Raw genomic sequence first — 24,350 nt, forward strand, 5'->3', positions numbered from 1 at the left:
ACGCGCAGTGCCCGCCGTGGGGGCGGGGCGATGGCCTCGCTGGGGAGGAGGCGGCGGTGGGGCCTCCTTGGCGGGGCGGCGCCCCCTGGCGGGCGGCAGCGCCGGTGCAGTGCGCGCTCCCGGCGGCGGAGCGTGGCCCGGTGGGGGGGGAGCGCGGAGCGGCCTGGCCCGGCCCCGCCGAGCGCCGCCCGCAGGTACCGTTAAGCGGGGGCGGGCTTGGGGGCGGGGGCGAATGAGGAGGAGGGCGGCTGGCCGGGGTCCGGCTCGTGGCTCTGCCAGGGCCGCCCCTTCCCTCAGCGAAGCTGCGGGGGGACGGTAAATAACGCCGGGTGCTGCAGGCGGAGCCGTGTGGGGCCCGTCACCGGGCGGGGGGGATCGGCCCGGCCTCCCCCGGGCTGCAGCCCATTGCTGCCCACACCCCAGGGAACATGTGCCCGAGGGAGTACGGCGGGTCGGGGTAACCGCCGCGTCTCAGCGTGGTGGCCTGTCCTTCTGTCGGCGCCGCACGGCTTCAGTCCTTTTCTCTCCTTCATCCCCAGATGAGCTGAGAGACCTTGGCCAGAGGAGGGTGGAAGGTGCTGGGGCGAGGCCCCGAGCGGTGCGCCAGAGGCCCCGGGCCGGTCCAGGGTGGCCCCTGAGCAGAGTCTCGCCCCCACGAGAGGTTCGCCCCCGCCGCAGGTCCGCCCCATGTCAGCCGTTGGCAAGCGCTGGCGCAGCGCTCCCAGCCTGACAGGCAGCCCGGCTCCTGCCCGCGGGCCCCTGGCGCTGACCCTGCAGCGGTGTCGGAGGACAGCGAGACCAGCGCACCGCTCTCCTACCTGAGCTGGGCTCGGCGCCGGCGATACCCCAACGAGTGTAACGGCCCTCCATGCAGCTGCCCCAGAAGATGGAAGAGAAAAGAAGTAAGCCTTAAAAAAAATGTTTTGAACAGTCATTAGGCAGATCTTGTGAGAAACTTTTATAGCAATCAACAGTCTTCACTTAACCTCTTTTCCCAGTCAAGCAAATGAAATTTCCGTGCCAGAATGAATGAAAATGTTTTTTCAGTTATAGCATAGAAGAGAATAAGTAGCTAACTTATAAGTGAGGTACGTGCTATGCTCTCTGTGTCATTAGTGGTGATAGTCAGAAATTTGGTATCTTCAGTGTGGTTGAAGAATGCTGCCTTACTTTTCCTTAGTTTTGTTCCAGTGGAGATACCTTCCTTTATCTTGCATCTGTTGAGAAACGGATTCAGTAAATTTTTTACCTAAAAAAGCCTTAATTTTTTACTAAGTAAATTATTTTAGTTGCAGTACCGCTGTACTGGCAGCATTAATTTAAAAAAAAAAGATAAATGAGAGCTAATATAACAAGTGCTGCAATGGATGGCTATAAACTCCTCAGAAAGGATAGGCAAGAAAGGAGAGGCAGTGAGGTAGCCCTGTATGCTAGGGAGTGTTTTGATTGTCTAGAGCTTAATCATGGTGGTGATAGGGTTGAGTGTTTATGGGTAGGAATCAGGGGGAAGGCCAACAAGGCAGATATCATGGTGGGAGTCTGTGATAGACCACCCAATCAGGATGAAGAGGCAGATGAAATACTCTGTAAGCAGCTGGGAGAAGTCTCACAATTGCTAGCCCTTGTTCTTATGGGGGACTTCAACTTACCAGGTGTCTGCTGGAAGCACAATACAGCAGAGAGGAAACAGTCTAGGATGTTCCTGGAGTGTGTGGCAGACAACTTCCTGACACAGCTGGTGAGTGAGCCAACTAGGGAAGGTGTCCTGCTGGACCTGTTATTTGTGAACAGAGAAGGACTTGTGGGTGATGTGATGGTTGGAGGCCATCTTGGGCATAGTGATCATGAAACAATATAGGTTTTGATTCTTGGAGAAGTGAGGAGGGTGGTCAGCAGAACTGCCACCTAGGACTTCCGGAGGGCAGACTTTGGCCTGTTTAAGAGACTGGTTGACAGAGTCCCTTGAGAAGCAGTCCCGAAGGGCAAAGGAGTCCAGGAAGGCTGGACGTTCTTCAAGGAGGAAATCTTAAAGGTGCAGGAGCAGGCGGTCCCCATGTGCCAAAAGACAAGCTGGTGGGGAATAAGACCGGCCTGGCTGAACAGACAGGTTTGGCTGGAACTCAGGCAAAAAAGGAGAGTTTATGACCTTTGGAAGAAGGGTCAAGCAACTCAGGAGGACTACAAGGATGTCGTGAGGTTATGCAGGGAGAAAATTAGAAGGGCCAAAGCCCAGCTAGAACTTAATCTGGCTACTGCTGTAAAAGACCATAAAAAATGTTTCTATCAATACATTAGCAACAAAAGGGGAGCTAAGGAGAATCTCCATCCTTTATTGGATGCAGGGGGAAACATAGTGACAAAGGATGAGGAAACGGCTGAGGTGCTTAATGCCTTGTTTGCCTCAGTCTTTAATAGTAAGACCAGTTGTTCTCTGGGTACCCAGCCCCCTGAGCTGGAAGACAGGGAGCAGAATGAAGCCCCCGTAATCCAAGGGGAAATGGTTAGTAACCTGCTACCCCACTTAGACACACACAAGTCTATGGGGCCGGATGGGATCCACCCAAGGGTTCTGAGGGAGCTGGTGGAAGTGCTTACCAAGCCACTTTCAATCCTTTATCAGCAGTCCTGGATAACTGGGGAGGTCCCAGTTGACTGGAGGTTAGCAAATGTGACACCCATCTACAAGAAGGGCCAGAAGGAGGATCTGGGGAACTACAGGCCTGTCAGCCTGACCTCGGTGCCGGGGAAGGTTATGGAGCAAATCATCTTGAGTGCCATCACGCAGCACGTACAGGACAACTAGGTGATCAGGCCCAGTCAGCATGGGTTTATGAAAAGCAGGTCCTGCTTGACTAACCTGATCTCCTTCTATGACAAGGTGACCCGCTGAGTGGATGAGGGAAAGGCTGTGGATGTTGTCTGCCTAGACTTCAGTAAAGCCTTTGGCACAGTTTCCCACAGCATTCTCCTGGAGAAACTGGCTGCTCGTGGCTTGGACGGGCATACACTTCACTGGGTAAAAAACTGGCTGGATGGCCAGGCCCAAAGAGTGGTGGTGAATGGAGTTCAATCCAGTTGGGGGCCGGTCACAAGCGGTGTTCCCCAGGGCTCAGTATTGGGGCCAGTTCTGTTTCATATCTTTATCAATGGTCTGGGTAAGGGGATCAAGTGCACCCTCAGTGAGTTTGCAGGTGACACCAAGTTGTGCGGGAGTGTTGATCTGCTTGAGGGTAGGAAGGCTCTGCAGAGGGATCTGGACAGGCTGGATCGATGGGCCAAGGCCAATTGTATGAGGTTCAACAAGGCTAAGTGCCAGGTCCTGCACTTGGGTCACAACAACCCCATGCAACGCTACAGGCTTGGGGAAGACTGGCTGGAAAGCTGCCTGGCAGAAAAGGACCTGGGGGTATTGGCCGACAGCCAGCTGAATATGAGCCAGCAGTGTGCCCAGGTAGCTAAGAAGGCCAATAGCATCCTGGTTTGTATCAGAAATAGCGTGGCCAGCAGGAGTAGGGAAGTGATCGTGCCCCTGTACTCGGCACTGGTGAGGCCGCACCTCGAATGCTGTGTTCCATTTTGGGCCCCTCACTACAAGAAAGACATTGAGATGCTGGAGCGTGTCCAGAGAAGGGCAATAAAGCTGGTGAAGGTTCTAGAGCACAAGTCTTATGAGGAGGGAACTGGGGTTATTTAGCCTGGAGAAAAGGAGGCTGAGGGGAGACCTTATTGCTCTCTACAACTACCTGAAAGGAGGTTGTAGCGAGGTGGGTGTTGGTCTCTTCTCCCAAGTAACAAGCCATAGGACAAGAGGAAATGGCCTCAAGTTGCGCCAGGGGATGTTAGACTGGATATTAGGAAATTTTACTTCCCTGAAAGGGTTGTCAAGCATTGGAACAGGCTGCCCAGGGAAGTGGTGGAGGTATTAGTGGTGGACTTGGCAGTGCTAGGTTAATGGTTGGACTTGATGATCTTAAAGGTCTTTTCCCTCCTAAACGATTCTATGATTCTAAGAGGAAGTGGGGATTATGTAGGCTCAGCTGAATATGCTGGAAATATGGGTCATCTCATGACAGCTTCATGCTTGAGGGATAATAAGTAATGACGCATGTAAAAAAAAATTCCTCACACAGCTTGTTTTATTTGAGTGTTCTTCAGCTAGGTCTTGACAAGTTGTGGGATGACTGAAAGTGGGATGACTTTCACCACAATGCTTTCTCACACAGTGCTCCCACTGATACCTGCTGTACTTGTATAAGTTTTGCAAAACTCAGTAGCTACAACCATTTTAATTTCTCACTTGATCTCTTACTTACTTGTCCATTCTGTACCTCTTGCAGTGCTGTGTGACTGCTTTGGAGCGGAGAACCTTGCTAGTTCAGGGAGGAGAGAATTGAAGGTAGTATAATTTGGATTTGTGGAGGGAAAGGGGAAGGTAGTATATATTTGGCACTGCTTCTGGTGTGAAAATGATAACTGGAAGACACTAGTTTTGCCTTTTATGGTATATGTGTAAGATGTTAGTCAGCAGCACTACAGGTCCTTCATAGGAAACATGCACCCAAGTATTTTTTCGGTAGCTGGCATATGTAGCCCTGGCCTTGGCTGCTTGTTTCTTGCTCTAGCATCATTCCCCTGCACAATGCTGAAAAAAGAGGTATGGCTACAAGGATCCTATAGAGGAAAAAGAAAATCCCTCCAGAGGTAATGGCCTCAGCTGAGTTTAGAACTATTGCCACCAGATGCCTGTCTGCACCCTGAGTCATCAGCTGGTGAGATCATTTTGAATGCTGACAAGGTAGATGCATCCTGTGTCTGTTCATGCCCTGTCCTCCTAGCTGGGGTTGACGATAGCAGCATTAACACTGGAGAGGAGATTAGTGATGTGGACATCTGTCTTTTTTGAAATGAAAATTATACTATGAACTTCATATGCAATCTTTGCTTCTCTGTGCAAAACCAAGTTTTTGCTGCTGGAGTTTTGGGGCACTCCAGCGTGAGAATGGGGGAGGCATTTCCAAGGTGAGTGAGTGGTTTGAGCACTACATGTAGTAGTATATGTTTTATTTCCTTTTGGCCTACGCAAGATTATAACTGATGATCCAGAAATGAAAAATTGTGTTCTGACAGCCATCCTCTGAAGTAATCTATCCACCAGTGCTATCCAGACACAGTAAATGTATCGAAATATCTGAAAACAGATAAGAAATAAGAACAGCAGTTTTAATCTGCAGTGGTGGAACTTCTTACTAGAATTTCCGAATGTGTATTTTTAAACACAGATATTAAATATACTTATTTCTCAGTATTTTAAGTTTGTGATACTATCATGCACAGCAAAAGGGCAGAAATGGCCCGAGGCAGATATTGTCTCTTGGAGCAGTAGTGTAGGTTTCCAAGAAGTGTTGTGGGCATTTTTTGTAACGGGAATTTGACCTTTCCACATTTTTTTAAAAGTTCTGTGAATATAAAAGCTCATGAAATGATGTTGAAAGTTAGTGCCAAATCAGTTCTTGTACAAGATAAAGTACTTTCAACATTGCCTGTTGATATTAAATACTGTGCTCTTAGCTGCTGGTTACGTAAGCAGCTGGTGTTGTGGTGACAAAAAAGATCGTTACTTTCTTCACTGCTGTCATGACGCTTTTGAAAGTAACCATAGACTCTGTACTGCCATAGCATTACTTAGTTTCTGGTATCTTGGGCAACAAGTCATTCTCTGCTAAGGAAAATATTAAGGAAATACTTTTTTTATTAGCCTTACAAGAACGCGGTATTTCATGACTGCTGGGGAGGTGTCACTATAGCACATTTGCCAACTGAGATTTACTGTCTGAAAGCGGAATGTAAACCTAGTATGGTGACAGTGGACTCTACCTCTAGAAATGAAGTAGGAAAACAGATTTACTGAATCTTTTGTGCTTTATCGTTGAAGAAGAGAAACATTAACCATGAGAGAGAGTATGTTCTCTTTTCTGGCATCGTCTGTTGACAACACTGAACCATATTCCCTTTTCAGAGTCCTTGCCAAAGATGCACTGATAATGTTTGAATAAGAGCTTTCATGAATGGGCTTAGTACCTCAAAGGAACATACACTTGGAAGAGAAGAGGTTCTGAACCAGTAGCTTAAAAAGCATTTCTTTAAACAAAATGTTCTTTATAAATATTTCTAGTTGAGGAACGAGGCATGATATAAGGGCTGTATTAATTATTGCAACTGATATCACTTGGTGAACAAAATTTATCAAACTGCTGTTATCTGAAAATATTTAGAACATTTTTTCCCTAGAAAACATACCAAAAATATTGATGGGACAGGATAGTCAGCTTGTGTAGCTAAGGGAGATTACAGCTATAAAAAAAAGTCCAAATGTCTTTTGTTTAATAATATGTTCAGTTCATTCAATTGAAAATATTCTCCTGTGTCATTTCTATGAGTTTCAGTGCTGATTAATTTATAGTGGGACTAATTTGCTAGTGTTTGGAGAAGGGCTTCCACAGCACCCTTTGTAGACATGCTAGAAAAGTTACTTGAAGGGAGCGTCATGGACCATCAGAAGCCACTCCAGTTCGTCACTTGACTTCTGTTTCACTTTCATGATTAGGTTTAGGAAAAGACTTCTGAAGGTTAAAGCCTGCAAAAGAAGACAGCTCTCCAGGCTGGTTTTTCAGAAGTGCCTCCCAATGAATGAGTGGGAGCCTTTGAAAAGTCCACTAGGAGCTACTTGTGTTTTTAGACTTCTTGGGAGCTGTACAGACTTGTAAATGGAAATTTGCATTTCAGGTGATTTGAAGACGTTTTGGACACAGTTAGGAGGTAGAAGAGTGGACATCATATTTGAGCAGGTGCAAAATGTGCTGCTGTTGCTAAAGCAAAAGATCAAGAATGGAACTGCTACAAACCAAGGTTTGAAATCCTTGTAACAGTTAAGCTGGACTTCAGGGGAGCTGTGGTCTGCTTTGTGTAGGGCTGTGTGATATCTGGCACAATTCAGATACCTCTGAATTTAAATTACTTAGTAGTTGGTGGTTTTAAGCACTTTTAAAAATATATCTGCTTTTAAAAAATGACTAATCATTTCAGGTGCATTTTGCCATTTTCTTATTTTGCCTGTATACTTTTTCAAACAATGTGTGGCTCTTAAGCACATGGAACTGAAATGTTTATTCTTGAGAAGTAATGAAATATTTGCAGTGCCTTGTGTTTTGTTTATCGTCAGAAGTTTTAGCCTTTCAAGCTGATCTCCGAGAACTGAATGGTTTTGGGGTGGGATTATAATCACGTAAGTAGTATTTCATGTCAGAGACACCATTATAACTTGAAACATTAGTAGAAAAATGTGACAGCAATGCATTTAAGATTGTTCCTGATTTTAATGGAAGTAAGTTTCCTTTATCTATGTAAAAATCAGAAGTCTGATAAGCCTGGAGCAGTACACAGGTTTCTTTTTACTGGTTTATTTAATCCAGAAAACTTTTTTTATTAAATCACACATGTAAATGTAACCTATGGATCTTATTGCTTTTTTTGTGCAAGAAAATGTACAGAAGTGTAAGATGCTTTTAAACTGGTATAGCCACACATTCTGCATTGTACTGCTTGCTCTAAATTGGTAGCGCAAGTTTTTGTGTTCTTGAGCTCCCACATCTTGATTTTTATGACAAAATATTACAGCAGTGCATAGGTAAAAGTTGAACTTGAATCCCCAGATGACACAGTGAATCTGTGACATAGTTAAATTTGATTTTTTCTATGTTTTGTTCTGTAAAGATTTCAAACTAAAATATTAACATGGATTTTGCTGATATTTGTCTGTCACCTTGTAATATTTATTGCATGTGGTAAGAGGTGGAGACAGAACTAGTCTCTCCTTTGTGTTCTTACTATCTGAAGGCCATTTCGACCAATTTAGGAGTAGCATTAATTTGGTCTGCCAAGATCCAGCCCTTCTTAGCCAGAAGATGACTAGTCTGATGACAAAGTAAAGAGAGAAACTTACACTAAATTGTGTTTACGTATATTACTGCCACTGGAGGCTACTGGTTTGTGTGTGTTTGGAAACATTCCAGCAGCTTTCCAAAAGTGGGAGGATGTTCGGTGCTGATTCACAACCACTAACATGAGCTGTATTTTTATTGTAATTCGTAGATGTGTCTATTACGGACTGTGGTGCAAAAGGTTTCTAATAGTGTAAGTCTTGCAATGCTCTAGATTAGTATACTGAGGAAACAAGTGTCTCTGGAAGACTTATACTTTGTTTTCCCTTTTAGTAGTCCCTATTATCATTGTCCCTATTATCATTACTTAAATTACACTTCATACCTGTTTTGTTTTGGTTTTTGCATAGAATGCTGGCAGGCTTGGACACTGGTGAATGAAGCTGATCTAGGGGATCTCTTAACCTTGACAAATGGTATGTGCATCTCGATTGTATTTATTTGGTACGTGGATTTAATTTGTCTTGTTTTATTCACCAGGAGCTTATTTCCCTTTGTTGAAATCAGTAAAATAGATCTGAGAAGCCTGTTAGCATTACAAGGGAAAAAAATGTAATTATTAGTGTCCTCAGGTACTGGACTGTGGGCTCTTACCTGGGTTTGTACTTTTGTGGTTTGTGTGTATGTGTATATGGCTTGTACCAAGTGAAGAGAGTTTGAACTAGTAAGCGCTGTTGAAACCGAGCTGGCTGCAAGCAGAGTCATCTTGTGCATGGCTCCACTAGCTGTAATACCCTGGCATCCTTTTACCTCAAATAATGAAGAGAAATCTGTATGTGTTTCACGTGTGTGTTGTCTTGATGCACTTTGAAAGCTACGTGGAAGATTTTAATGTGCAAATCACCTGATGGCCTGTGAAAAAAGGCACTTCTGCCTCAAGTTCGTCAATGCATACCTAAGTTTTTCCCCTTTGGGGAAAGGGAAGGAGAGAGAGGGAGAGAGAGGAGGAGCAGGAGAGAAAGTGTGAGAGTGTGTGTTGTGGGTCAGCTAGTCACTCACTTGCACACCTATATGCAAACACATGACTTTTGTATATGTTATAAAAAGCAGCTTGTTTTCTTAGTAGGGCACTTGCTAGCATGCTCTTTGTTAGCTGTAGTTCATACCAATGCATTGTTTTTAATGTATTTTGGCAATTATCTCTTTAGTAACTAAAGTAAGTTTGATTATAAAATGAAATGTGGATTGCTGAAGTTTTTGCTTGCATTCAAATTTTTTCAGTAAGTGATGTGTTTGACGGAGATGGCATACAGGAAACCAAACCCAAATTGCAGCAGCTTCTTACAGATGAGAATACCGCAAACTCTGTAGAAGGTTCTCACAGGTCAGTGTGTGTAACAGTTTATTCCAATTCCTTATTTGACATTCTTTAGTGCATTTGAGAGAGATTTTAATCTCTCTCTTGTATTTCTAAATTCAGAGTGTTAAACCCAGTTTTGAATCCTGACAGTTTTCAAAGTGAAAGTATTTTTAGCTTGACCTTGATACAAAACCTGAGATTCTGAGTAGACTTGTCTAATTTACCACGTGAGAACATTGCAGAATAAAACAGGACATTTGGTTGTGGATAAAGATCCATGAGTATTACCAGGATTATCAGGGTTAGGACTTAACAATTTTTGAGTTCTCAGGCTTTCACAGATAGTGCAGAGACTGTGCAGATACACAGTCTCTGTGTATTTAGCCTCAGGTACTGATTTGGAAGATGGGGGTAAAGATATTGTTCCTTTTTTTTTTTTCCCCCTAATGTCTTTTCTGTGTTTGAGTATGTAAGTTCTTTCTGGAAAGAAGCTGTTGCCTTTTTTTTTTTTTTTGGAATGTCACTGAGCATGCCTTCATATGATGTTAGGACAGTAACACAATGCAAACAGTGATTCAGTGAAAACCTTGAACTTCTAGCAATGAGCTGTTTCTTTCCTGTGCTAATAATATTGAACCACTAAAAAACTGAGCATTTTACTGGTTGTCTAAGATGCTGCTCTTTTTTCTTTTTTTTTTCTTTTTATTCCAAATAGCAAAAAAGAGGAGATGGAAAAAACAGGTTCAGGGAGTAAAGAAGAATCCAGTAAAATTCAAGATTTACCTTTAAACCTACAGTATCAGAACCACAAGTGCTCTAGTGCATGTCTTGCCAACAGATCAGCAGGCTCCTACAAGGGTGAAAATCCTCTTAAGATACCAATCCTGTTCCACTTTCAAAGACGCCATGCAAAAGCAGACTGCCTTTCGAAATCACTGGATGTGAATTATAAAGCTCCTTGTGGCCGAAGTCTGAGGAGCTTCCAAGATGTGCAAAATTATCTGTTTGAAACAGAGTGCAATTTCATATTTGTTGATCACTTCTCCTTCAACACATACGTACTGTTGGGCAGGAACACCGTAAATCCCGAACCCCTTGTGTTTGATTTTGATATTAGCAATGGAGCTGAGTCTGTGCCCGTTTCCTTCTGTAACGATCTTGACTGCGCAAGATTACCTTATTTCAAATATCGGAGGGCATCGTGGCCACGTGGATATTATCTCAACAATTTCTCCAGCATATTTGTTGATTCATGTGACTGCACAGATGGCTGCATTGATAGGTAGGTAGAAAAATCTAATCCCAGACAAGTGACGCATGATGCCTCAATAGTAGGGTGGTGGTGTAAGTGTGAAGGTGTGCAGTACCAAACAATGCCAAATAATGAAGGACCAACACTGCTGGAATATCTGTGATAGTTGTCTTGTGTCATGCTCTGTGTTGACTGACACCACTGTGTCTTTGTCTTCTCCAGAATTTGGGTGCTCCTACCTGTCCAGCCTCTGTTGTAGGGAAGGAAGCGATCAACAAGTGGATTATTGTGTTCCTTTCCCTTTCTTCCCAAATTGGCAGTGCGTCTCCTCCTCCAAGTGGAGCTGGCAAGCAGATCTCTTGGCTTTGGGAAAAGAGTGGGGAAGGGAGACTCTTGTGCCAGCAGAGGAAGGCTCATTTTCCTGGCAGGCAGGGAAGGATTCTGCGTGACAACTTGTGCTGCAGCTCCCACTGTGGGATGGTATCCTGGAGATGGGGTGGTACAGCCTGGAGAGATCAGATTATTTGGGAGTTAGAAGGTTACTGAGGGCAAAGGAAGAAACATCTCTTTTCACAAGCTCTACATTCTATCCTTCCCCTTGTCTAAACAGACACTATGAAACTGTGGTCACAGAACACATTTACGTTCTGAGCAGTTCAAATGGCGTTGTTTATTGCTGTCTTTTTGTAAAGCCCAGGAGCTCTGGGCTACATATTACTCTGTGGGAGCCTGCCACAGTTAACATATGGGAGTTTGGTGATAATTTTGTCCGCTTTCTTGAAGGGTATTTGTCTTTGACCCGATATCTGCCTGTAGGTGTTACTTGGTTTTGAATCCATTTTGCATTATTGATAGCTAGGGCAGTTGCACATGTTGGTGTGCAGTATAATTGCCCACAACCCAACAAAAGCTTGAAATCACAGCTTGGTATAATGAAGCTTCAGTAATTAAAGTTATTTAGTTTCAGCTGAGTGGTGGGGAACAGGAAGCAGATAGCATGCTGCTTCTTTGCACTGAACTACCCCAAGAGTTGAGATGTTTTTGATGTGCTGTTTTGGGGTTCAAGATTTGGTCCATTGCTGTTTGCACAAACGCTGTGGGTCTTTGGAGTTGCCATGACATAAGATGGTGAAGACCAGCATTATTGCTTGAGTTCTCCAATCCGCAGCGTGATATTCTTCACTTCCTGGGGGTTAGGGTGGGAGTAAGGTAACGAAGTAGTGGCTAACAGGCTGGGATGCTGTGCCAGAACAGGTGATTTTCATTCATTCATTCAATCCATTTGACAGTGTCCTGTTTATAATAAATTTCTGTCATACTTCAGCTGTTCACATGTGTCTTTTACAGAGATTGGCAGAAGAATGGGGTTGGGGTGGAGAGAACATGATTATTGTAAAGCACGCATAACCAGACAAGAGACAAAGAGAAGGGTAGGGTGCGTGAAATGGCCTTGTGGAGTAAAAGTGGGGGGAAAAAATATAGGTGTATATATAAAAGTGTGTGTGTGTGCATAGTCAAGTACATTTTAAATTATCTACATTTATGTTTGCTTTACGCTGCCCCAAATACATTCTGAGGTGTTTTACTGTTATCTTCTAGGTCAAAATGTGCATGCCTACAGCTAACCGCAAGAGGCTGTAGCAAAATTTCTGTGTCTCCAAGTAATAAAACATCCCGTGGATACAGTTACAAAAGACTGGAGGGACCTGTTCCTAGTGGGTAAGAAAGACAGAACTATTAACTTTTATTTTATTTGTATGCTCTTATTTTACTCCTGTAGTGTACATGCTACAGGACTAAAATAACTGCAGTTTCTGGATTACTGAAACTTTTCATTTTTGTCACAATTTTACTGACAGATCAGGATGATTGTTGTGGTTTAACCCCAGCTGGCATCTAAACACCACACAGCTGCTTGCTCACCCCCCCCCCACAGTGGGATGGGGAGAGAATTAAAAGAGTAGAAGTGAGAAAACTCATGGGTTGAGATAAAGACCGCTTAGTAAGTAAAGCAAAAGCCACGCACGCAAGCAAAGCAAAACAAGGAATTCATTCATTACTTCCCATGGGCAGGCAGGTGTTCAGCCATCTCCAGGAAAGCAGGGCTCCATCTCGTGTAATGGTTACTTGGGAAGACAAACACCATCACTCCTAATGTCCCCTCCTTCTTCCCCCAGCTTTATACACTGAGCATGACATCATATGGTATGGAATATCCCTTTGGTCAGTTGGGGTCAGCTGTCCCAGCTGTGTCCCCTCCCAACTTCTTGTGCACATGGCAGAGCATGGGAAACGGAAAAGTCCTTGACTAGTGTGAACATTACTTAGCAACAACTAAAGCATCAGTGTGTTATCAACATTATTCTCATACTAAAATCCAAAACACAGGGCTATACCAGCTACCTTGAAGAAAATTAACTCTATCCCATCCGAAACCAGCACAATGATAAAAAATAATTAATGTGACTTGACTAGTAGGAGAGGGAAAAACACTTTTGTGCTGCAGATATTACAATTTTCACAGCTTAGTTCAAGGTCTAAGAAGAGTGTGAAGAGTAACATAGTATGGTTTGAGCTCCTGGACCAGCTAATATCTGGCCCATGTGCTGGTACGTTCAGGCATGCCAAGGGGAGAAGGGAGGGGGAAAGCAAACCTGCCACACGGGAAGGAGGTCTATCACAAGACCATTACAGCGTATATCAGCCAAAGAAGTGGGAAGCAGTAGCCACCCTTGACTTTTGCCCTGTATATCAGCCAGCTGCTGTTGCCAGACTTGGTTATGTTTGACTCTTACAAGAGTCTCCAAAGCTGTCACAGTGCTGCAAGTGTTTGCCCTTTCTCTTATTCAGCTCCCATGGATTAATATGTGGCCTGGGGAAGGTGCCAGTAACCTCTGGTGTTTAGGAGAGGAATTGTGCAAGGTAGCTTTCTGCACTAGCCAACTGTGAACCCGCAGGCTTAAGGAGGCCCTTTCAGTCCTTTGTTGCTGTGTGATGTTAGTTTATGATTGCTGTGCAGAATTAAAGCTGCCAGTGAACCCAGAAACATGCAAACAAAAGCACAGTTGTGAATTCTTTTAGAAATATTTCGTTAAGTCCTAAAACTCATGACAGCTACAGCGAGGTCCGGGCAGACAGGTTGTCTTCGCTAAAATCTGTTCCAGCATAGAATGAGGTGCTTCATAGGAATTTCCGCTTCTGTGCGGTTTACTTCTATAAAATAAAAAGGTAGCATTTATTTTTCTTGTCTACTTACACCAAAATCTGGCTGCCAGACTCTTAAAATTGATTAATCGGCAATCAAGAAAGTCATGAGCTTCGGAGCACTGCTGCACAATCAGTTTTAGCCAGAGTCTTTATCTTTTCAGTCAACTGCCTTATTAATGCTCAGGAGGGAAATTAATAATAGCAACTTTGTTTTGGTAAGGCATTCTTTTATATTGTGTTTTGTTTTGCTTCCTCTTGACAGAATTTATGAGTGTAGTGTGTTGTGCAGGTGTGACAAGATGATGTGTCAGAACAGAGTTGTACAGCATGGCATTCAAGTCAGGTTGCAAGTGTTCAACACAGAGAAGAAAGGCTGGGGCGTCCGCTGCCTAGATGATATCGACAAGGGGACATTTGTTTGTACTTACTCAGGTAACAGAAGGTGACCTGTGGAAGATGTATTGCGTAATTCTCCCTCTCCTGTGGCCTGTGCCCTGGAATTTTTTTGAGAACCGTACGGGGAAATACGGGTTTGGAAGAGAAGTGAGTCCATATAATCTTAACTTGCAAGATGATCAAACAGACAGAAGAACCTTGAAGAACTCTGCAATGCAATGGTGCCAGACAAACAATCAAAACATTCTGGAGCAAAGCCTATCTCAGACTGTTGATTTTTCCCTCACAGGTCTGTGTATCCTGCGCCAGGGCTAGTTTTTCTTCAGTATAAATGCATTCATATTTTGCTTTCCCAAATAATGTTCTTGTATTTTTTTAATTTAAATTTGAGCTGCGATGGTGAGTGTGACCCATCTTAGCAAACAAACAATTTTTTAAAAAAAAAATCTTTTATTTTTCTTCAAGGGAGATTAATGAGCAGAGCTGAAGTTCAAGCATTGGGAGATGCTGGTCAAGAGCTGAAAGAGAAGAGTGCTGTGAATAACAGAGGCCACGGCTTTTTTTCCAAAAAAAGAAAACTTGACACTGATTGTTCAGACTCTGTGATTGAACTAGTGCAGACTGGCAAAAATGACATTCTTGAGAAGCAGGAATCTTTGTCTCAGGCTGTGGATAATGAAAATAAATCAACCCTGTAAGTTTACCAAAGCAAACTTAAGCATAACAAAACTAATATTCTGCTATTCTAGAAAGTACTTTTTTAAAACTTAGAGTAGAACTGAATGTCTTCAGCTGAGGGTTTTGGGTGTTTTTTTTGCCTCAACTTTTTTGTTAATTCCTGATTATTCTAGTAGGACAGAGTGTTTCATCTATTGTAGTTTTACTTACTGTGTGTACCACTTGGCATTTTCTAGAAATCCAGTTCATCTCCTGGGTGTACTTGATCTGTTCAGGGCATTAATCGTTATGCTAATTTGAAAGAATTAATAAAAGATACTTGAGATAAATGATTTAAAGATACTTGATGACACTGAAGGGTTTGATAACAAATTAGCCACTAACTGTCCTATCCTTTGCTCCCAATCTCTAAACATCTTGTTCTTTGTAACATAACCTTTCCTGCTAGGAGTCTTAACCTTTCCCGTCAGGAGTCTGACAACACCTTGCTTTTGCAGTGAATTATGCAAAAGTTCTGGTCCTGTTTTCATTTTACAGTCAGGGTCGCATAGCCTATCAGGATTCCTAAAATAAAATTACTGCAAAATAACCACGTGGCTTTGTCAATAGCATGTTGTAGTCTTTTTCAGAAGGAAGTCAGGAGCTTGTTATCTTAAACTTTAATCCTTGCTCTGCCACACTACTTTGTAAACACTTTCTTTGTACTACTCATAAATGATTGAAAGTTCTTGCTCATTTCATAGTAGAAAATTATTGTGGATCTTTGAGAAGCACCATGAAATTGCAAATGGAAACTTTTTAAAATACTGCCAGTATATTCTCACTTGCATTTCAGTATCTTGGAAACCTAATGACTTATTAATTTTGTAAATTACATAATTATCAGCAATCAGCTAGATTTTACTTCTACTAACTGGTGTTACTAAAAATTGCAGGGAAGCACGGTTTTAAAGTTGCATTTGCTGCACTGCTGCCTTAAATCTCATAAATTTCCTTTCCTGAGAATAAAAATGTTTCGCATGTGGGCTGTGTAAAAAAAAAAAAAAAAAAAAAAAAAAAAAAAAAAAAAAAAAAAGACTTTGTTATTCTGCCTCTTAAGAAATGACAATCCAGCTGATCTGAGAAACCTTTGAGAGGACATCAGTGTGCTAAGCTTGACATGTCATTCACCCAAACAAATTGCCTTTAAAAGGACAAACAATGTAATCATCTAATAATGTCACAAGTTCTTGTCGCTACTGCACCTTTTGAATTTACAAAGGGTTTTAAATCTTAAGAAAGCCTTAAAGAGTAGCATTTTTTGCCGTTATCAGTAGCCCAAAGAAGTACCATGATTTTTTTGTGGCAAGAAAACACATATAAATGTTTTAGGTTGAAAGTTTTCTTGAATAAGAGCTGTTACTTATTGCTAGACATTGTACTGATATTAAGATTAGTTTTGAAACTGGTATTTTCTACTGCACTCTGAACGTAATCCAAATAAATGTGATTTTAGGTGTTTTAAATGTATATGTCAGATACTGCTTCCCACCCTTCCTCAACCTTCTCCTGATGTGAAGGAGTGAAGTTCTTTTGTGGGAGAGTATTTTCTCTATCTGCCATATATTGAATGTCTCCCCCTCTGTCTCCCTCTCTATCCTTTGTCCCCACAACATCTTTGCTTTCCTGTTTGAAAGCTGCACTGTCAAAACTGTTGAAAGTGGTAGCAGGAAAAAGGCAAAACTCTGTCTGCAGGTGCTCTATTTTGAGATGATCTGATATAATAATCGTAAAACAACAGAGAATTTGGTTTTCAGCAGGAGAACTGGGAAAGGATGTAAAAGCAGCTGCTGATCTCTCAAAAGTATGAACAACTGGTTTATTACAAATACTATTGAGTATTTGTACAACCTAACCTAGGTCTTCAATCCTTAAAGGCAAAATAGTCACAGAACTTGGGGCGAGGCCAGACTGCAGGCTCTGGTGTAGTCAGTTCTTTATGATCTAGAGACTCTTAGAGAAATGTGTGTTGTGGCAGTTACTTATGGGTCTCTTTGTCTTTTATAATTTCCTTTTGACCTTTCTGTACAGGGTTCATCCAAGGAATTTAAGCATTGAAGCCGCAAGAAGGCCTGGAACTAGAACAACTGTTTTTCATAATCACCAGCTAAAAATGGTAATAAGTGGCTTTAATAGATTCATTTTTCACTGTGATGAATATGTATGTTAATTTTGACCTTTTCATCTCATACATTTAAATAGTTCTAATGATCTTTCTTCATGAGATTATGTCACACTGAGCTAAGCTGGCGTGCTGGAAGCTGTACCCCATCCCTTCTTGATTATCAGTCCTTCAACATGTTCCCTGAGACCAGCATTAACTACTCTCACACCCTACTCTCTCCCTTCTCCACCCTTCACTTACACTCCAGCCTTAAGAGTCCTAAGGAATCATTCTGCCCCTCCACCCCCTGTTGTAACTAACTGCAGACTTAGGGGGTCAGAGTGATAGTATTTTTGTGATGTCTCCACAAAGAACGATGTAGCAGGGAGAGAAGAAAATCTCAGCAGTTGGAGGCAGTTTTCTCATGCAGCGGGACAGTTGGGAGAATTTGATCTGACCTGGGTGTGATGTATGGCCTGCAAATATGTGCAAAGGAGGGAAACTGAGGTCAACTTACTCTGTAGTTTTCATTGCACTTAAGAAATGCATGTGGGATTTTCATGCTAACATTTGGCAGTGCTGTCCATTCTGGAGCTCCCATAACTAATCACCTTTTTGTGGTGGGAGAGGAGAAATCTTGCCACTTCTGTTCATTTTATTGAAACCATGTAGAAACCATGTTTGGGCTTTGGTTCAGCGACTTACACAAACGTTTAAATTCTGGTGAAATTGTTGGGACTTAAGCACTTACTTAAATGTTTTGTTGAGTGGGGAGCTTCTTCCAGGTTATTCTGAAGGATAATTTGAAATTAAGACAAATGTTGCATTGCAGTAAACGTATGGACTTTTGAAACTCAGCCATAGCCATGCATTACAGTAGGTTTGAAACTTCAACCCTAAGAGTCCTAAAACCCACTTGCTATCCTGTGTTGACCCAGAGTTGCATACAGCAACAATACATCACAGCCTTTTAATTATCTTTTATTCTGTTTAAAGGAAATTGATACATTGGTGCACAGTGCCAGCTCAGATGAAGATAATAGTTCTCAGATTCATCAGTCAAGCAAAACAAAACTAACCAGTGGAACAAAGAAACGAAAACAAAGTAGGTTTGCAGAGCTATAAATACTGCACTCTTAGTACACTTGTGCCCCATCAGGTGATAGACTTCAAATGTAGAAAGTGGTCTTCAGATGTGGGCAGGCCTATTCTTAGAGTAGAATGATGTTGTCCACATAATGCTTAGGCTGTCTCTAGAGAGCTCAGCGGTACAGAAATTATTGCTGCCTTGCATATTACAGTGCATTAACTAGTACAGGGCAATCTCTTGCCTGCAAAGTTGATCTTGGGACATGTTGAACAGTCCTGACAGCAGCTTCTCAAATACAGTGCAATTGTGGGAAAGTCAGTCTTGCAGATCTTTTTGTGTCACACCCAATACATGTTCCAGTCAACAAAAATTGAACAGGATATAATGCAGGGGTGAGGGAGCCTCAAGCTGAAGAGGCAGTGTGAAACTGATGCTATTTGCACGTGCATTGTGTTTCTGTCTTAATTACAGTTTGTGATTCTCTCAGGAATTAAGGTGGAGAATGATGATGAAATGCTATGTGGAAGAAATCAATTTGGAGTGGGATTTGAGAAGGGAGAGACGAGGTCACTCACAGGAGACTTGAGCAAGTGCTTTAGGCACCGCAGCAGGAAACAGTCGTTTGCGGGAGGATTGATGAGAGGCGTGGAAAAGAGTAGTTGTGTTACGGACCTGTAAACAGCAAGGAAGCTGCATACATTTTGGAGAACAAAGAAGGGTGGGTGGATAAGAGTTTAGGACCAAACAAGAGAAAGGCTTTGGCTTTAAACTTATGTTGAAAAAGAACTGATTTGTCCATTGACAGAGTCCACTCAGCAGCAGAAGGAAGAACATTCGATGGAAATTGGACAAACTGAGTCTGCTGATGTGGACAGTGCAGAATGCAAAAGAAAGAGTCTGTCTCTGCAGGGTGTTGATTGTGGCAAGTCAGGTGTGCTGGATGACACGTGTGTTGTGAGGCCATCCAAAAATGTACCGCTAAAAGCTGACTGCAAAGAGGAAAATCACAGGCAGTCAAAACAAGATGCATTTTGTGAGGAGGTTGATGGTGACAGGACACTTCTGAAGAATGCTAATGAAGAAAATATTTATGTACTAGATGCCACAAAAGAAGGAAATGTGGGTCGTTTCCTTAACGTAAGTAAAAAGTTGCATGTGTTCTTTTAGTTGTCTTAGCTTAAATAAATCAACGATGTGTTTGCATAAACTAGAAAGCTTTTGGACATAAACCATATATGTGGTAGGTGCATGACAAGACAGGCTATGTGGTGCTTCCTGTACTCTGAAGTGACAGAACAACAGGTTGGGTCACACCGGCTGTTAGTGCTTCCATAAGATGATGCATGCTACATACTAGCTGTAGCTTTTAGCACCACGAGGTTCCTGAGTGAAATGTTCCCCAGTAATGAGTGACATCTTTTTCCTGAATTTTTGAGCAGCTTTTTTGGGGGGTCCAGAGAGCAAATGGCACATTTTGTTGAATGACAAGCCTTCTCCCAGACTTGTTTTTTGTTCCCCAACCATTGTAAATTCTAGCTTGTGCTGATTTAGGATAAGTGTTGTGATACTGTAGGAAATTTCTCTACCGTTCAACCATAGGTTCAGAGAGTGGTCTGTCATACTGTGTACGTATCCACTAAATAAGTCTCTCAATTTTGACTTGCCGAGAAATAGTAATGAATTACCAAGTACCTCCAACTAAGATGAATGTTTCATAGACATGTCTGCATGTACTCTGCAAGTAACTTATTTCTCTTTATTGGCATGAATATGTGTCTTACAGCAAAATCCTTGCATATGTTTAAGCTGTTCTTCATTGCAGAGGCAATATGGTGTTAAGATTAGTAGTGCATCTTGCTGAAACCTTTCTTCTGCATCCATGACCATACACATGTTCCTACGTGCACCTGAATGACCCTTCACATCTTGTATCTCTTTGCCAACATACACAATCATTTAATCTCTTGCTTGCTCCCTAGTACTGCTCCCCTGGCTGACAACAAGATATATCTGTCACATACTGATTATTTGTGGTGCATCCTGAATCAAAGATGAATTATCACCATAAATTTCTGGAGGACAGCTTGATAAAATAACTTGGTTTTCCTAGGCAAAAGTACTTTCATAATATGACAGAAATAATACTTTAAAGAGACATAGCTACTGCAAAAATAAGTGGCAGTGGCATTGAGTAATAGAGATTCTGTGTGGGCTGGAGAAGGGAAGGAAGAAACTACCTTTACTAGTGAGAGATATCTGACACAAAATAGATTCTTCAGCCAACGATGAGGTGTTTCACTGTTTCTAATTCAAATATTCTGTTTTACAGCACAGCTGCTGCCCGAATCTCTTTGCACAGAGCGTGTTTGTAGAGACTCACAACAGAAGTTTCCCATGGGTGGCATTCTTCACAAACAGGTGAATTTTTGAAAGCTTAATGTTGTTCATTCAAGGCACTAAGGGAAAAAGCAGTGCTTAGTTATGAGGAAATAATTATGCTAAGGGGGGGCAGATGCTTAGATCATGAAACCATAAAACTGTCTTCTTATTGGTGACTTCTTATTGTGCACTAAAGACTGAAGAAATACAGCTGTCGATTATCACTAAGGAGTTTTTCTTCAGTTTTGCACTGAAATGTAAAGTGGGGAAGCTTAATTTTGATGCATCTATTTCAGCAATAATCTTATTCAGTGGAAAAATAGGTTTAACTCAACATGGTCATTTTGAAAGCCAAGATTCACTGATCCCAGTGTTGTGTCTCAAGGAATGGCCAGCAGATCTGGGTCCCATAGGGCAGGATTGGACCCTACAGGGTCTTAAGGCTGAGACACTTTGTGGGCCAAACAAGCTGGCTCCAGGCCTTCTCCTCGCAGCTACCAAGAGAAGCAGGACTTTGTGTAGCCCAGCATGTCCTGGGGAGGTGGCACTGAGATATTCAGAGGTGAAAACTTCCTCTGAAATCAAAAGATGTGGGTCTTCCCTTAGTGGATGACAGAAAGGGAGGTACAGAGAGCTGGTGCCAGTGAGACACAAGAAGGCAGCAGCTGAACCCAGGAGGGGAAAGATTAATTGTATGAATGAAGCTAGCTGATGCATGTGACAGCAGGAGTACTAGGTGAGAACTTACAACAGAGAGGAGAGGATTCGTTCCAGACAAACCAACCCCAGGGAACACTGATCCTCTGTGGAGCTTTGCAACCCTGGTCCACACTGGCACAGATGCTGTGGATTGCGCTGTGAGGAGAGCTTCCAAGAACCATGAAGACAATGTTTTGAAATGTGTCAGAAAAAATATTTTGTTTTAGCTAGAGTCTTTCTTGCTCAAGGACTCAGTAAAGAAGTGTGTAGTGGGGACTGAGGTCAGTGGAGAGAGGTAATAATGGTCAGCAGAAGACACTTAAGGAAGAAGATTGTTGAAGGAATGTTTGCCTGGCTGGCCCTCCTGATTTCTGACAATCACCCTTTTACAACTTTTCCACATTAAGGACTGCATCTGGATCATCGAGCTTAATTGTGTATCTTCCATGAACTTGCCCAGTCACCTTTTTATTTGTTTTACGTTTCTAGCCTCCAGAACATCCTAAAGCAGCAAGTCCCAGGTTGCAATTATGTGCTGTTCGAAAAGTCCTCATTGTTTGTTCTCAGCCTGCTGCCTGGTTATTCACTGGATGTCCCTTATATGATATCCAGTGAGAAATACCAGAGAATTACTCTCTTCTTTGTAATACCCGTATTTTATTGTATTTTCCCTCAGCATCTTAGTCTCAGGTATTTAATTTGGCATTCATTTTGGGCAATGAATTTTCTACCTTAGAAATTTCTTCTCTTTCGTGTACTGTCAGAGCAACTGGTTCATGAGGAGCATGTGTTTAATTCTGAGTCTTAGGCTTTGTGCATATAGATAGTGCAATTGCATTAAAAGCTTATCAGACCAAAGATGATAGTCTTCTTCACCAGTGTATCTAGAGATCTGTTCAAACCTCAGTGATGCACTGTACATAGTAAAAATAACACAACTGTCTGTGTTCTCATTTAGATGTATTCACTTACGTGGTTTTTTTTCTTTTTTTTTGTTTGATTTTTGTTTCCCAAAATTTGCCTTTAACTTAGAGCAGGTTGTTTAGACTCTGACCCTATCACACTGCTTGATAAATTTTCTCCTAGGTGTGGGTATTTGCACTCTCCATAGCTCTGGTAAGCAAAGCAGCATGCATGTGCCAGAGACTACTTATATCTCTTGGTTCTCTCCTGACAAGCTGCCTGTGTGATGCTCCCTGCCCCCTACGATTTTGGGGTTTGCATGTGAGTCATCAGTGACAAATTGTAATCACAGTACTGTTTCACTTAGTTCAAACAAATTGACTGAGTGTTTTATTCCTTAGGCATGTGAAAGCTGGAACCGAACTCACGTGGGATTATGGTTATGAAGCTGGAAGCATGCCAGAGACAGAGGTTTCCTGTCAGTGTGGAGTTCAGAAGTGCAGGAAAAAAACCTTATAGGCAAAGCTTTCCTATTGTCAACACATCATGTACCTGGAGATTTATATGTGGGAAGGGACTACTACACAGCAAACAGTACTTAAGTCTGTGGTGCTAATTATGTTCAACTAAAATGCCTTTCACCTGATCATTTTTTAAATTTACATTTAAATATCACTTTTATAGTTTACAGGATTAGAACTGTTTGTCATAAGAACAGGCATCAAACTTTTCCTAGATAATTTCTGTGCTCCTAGTCTTCCCCCCCTCCCCCCCCTCCTTTTCATTCGCAAGCAAAGTTCACAGTGCACTGGAGGAACTCATGCTTCTGTGCCATCTGCAGCAGAGACATGACCGATGCAGAGCAACGGTTAGTTGGTGTTTTCTATGCCCTTCCACAATGCTGAGTTAACAAAACTCAGTTTTCTGAAACTCATATGAATGCAAGTCTGCCTGTTTGGGGGCTAAGAATTATTAAAATATACCTAAGCCTGATGGATCCAGTGGAACAGATAGTCTTGAACAATGATGAGATGAATTGGAACAGTGTGCAGAGCTGTGTTTGTGCTACAAAGTAAGCTGGGCAAGTCCTGCTGCTGCAGGAGAGAAATGACTGGTTTTTGTTGGATTGCATTCCTTTCCATGTTTGTGACACACAGAGAAATCCTTGAGAAATCCAGTGTGCCTCATTTCAGTGCCATATTGTGTAGTGTGGGACAGGTGGGCCACAGAAGTCCTTGCCATGTGGTTTGTTGGTAAGAGAGAAACAAGCTACATTAGGTGACACTGAGTGCAGATGCAGGAGGTGGCTCTGAAATGGAGCAAGGGATGGGTATGCAGGTGTGTGGCTTTTGAATGTGTTGGAGCCTTGTGTGAAGAAGGTGGGGTCGCGGATGGGCGATTTAGACATCTTGAAGAACCACCGCCAAAGATATCAGCAAAAGTGGTTTTATTGAAGTAAGGTGGTGTAAAAGTGAGACTTAACAAAGTTCGATGGCAAGGTTCACTCTATTACTTACTGCAGAGGATATAATAATGATTCAAAGTTACCAATACAAAATCAAAGTTGCCAATACAAAATCTTAGTGCACTATAATACAAGGTTATGTGCCATATCGGTCACTTACCAAAGGTCTGCAGTTGGTAAGGGGTCTCTCGGCCTCGAGCAGTAACCTTGAGAGACATCCCAGCTCAAGGGGAGGTCACCGCTGTGCAGCCAGCTGCTTAGCAGGGAGACCTCAAAGGCAGCTCACTCAGGCTGTCATCATTATAGAATAAAATGGTTGGCTCGTAGTCAAATTACCTGTGATGGAAAGGTAAGCATGAGACTCCTTGTACTCACAACTTCCTTTGTTCCTTGATAAATGAGTCTTGGAAGAACCACCTGCTATTGATGTGTTAATCGCATGATTGCTGTTCCAGTTTCCAAGCCCATATGCATCGATGCTCACCATGTCACCCTGTTCCTGCGTGGGTTTTCAGAGAACAGGTTGGAACCAGAGAAGTTCTTGGCCCGGTTATGTCCGAGGCCTTTGCTTCCTTTGGAGACTGAACCAAACTACCACAAGTTTGGTCAAGGAGTTGAGTGCATCCATCACAGGTGGATTTAAAGCTGGTCCTGCAGTTCACCTTACCTTCATTTCCTGAATTTGTGGGAGGCCGTGCATGGCAGATCGTGCAGAATTGTCTGTTGGTATTTGCTTGGCCATTAGCAGATTTTGTCATTGGATTTCCTGTTTTACAGAGCAGAGAGAAGTACTATTTGCAAGAGTTAGTTATGATTTAGGCAATTGTATATGGGAATGAAA

General features: G+C 42.5%; 1 protein-coding gene across 1 annotated transcript; it reads left to right on the forward strand.

Annotated features, from left to right (window-relative positions):
- Window positions 1-470: 470 nt before the first annotated feature.
- SETDB2 (SET domain bifurcated histone lysine methyltransferase 2) lies at window positions 471-22,690 on the forward strand. Its single transcript, XM_072850237.1, is given in 15 exon segments — window positions 471-902; window positions 4,338-4,373; window positions 4,376-4,396; window positions 6,784-6,906; window positions 8,348-8,413; window positions 9,219-9,321; window positions 10,013-10,579; window positions 12,149-12,268; window positions 14,019-14,188; window positions 14,618-14,846; window positions 16,901-16,985; window positions 17,970-18,078; window positions 18,869-19,200; window positions 20,393-20,481; window positions 22,446-22,690. Coding segments are annotated over 15 exon segments (2,202 nt in total). The 5' UTR covers window positions 471-868; the 3' UTR covers window positions 22,564-22,690.
- Window positions 22,691-24,350: the final 1,660 nt, after the last annotated feature.

This window comes from Ciconia boyciana, chromosome 1, assembly GCF_034638445.1.
Source record: "Ciconia boyciana chromosome 1, ASM3463844v1, whole genome shotgun sequence".
Lineage (NCBI taxonomy): Eukaryota > Metazoa > Chordata > Aves > Ciconiiformes > Ciconiidae > Ciconia > Ciconia boyciana.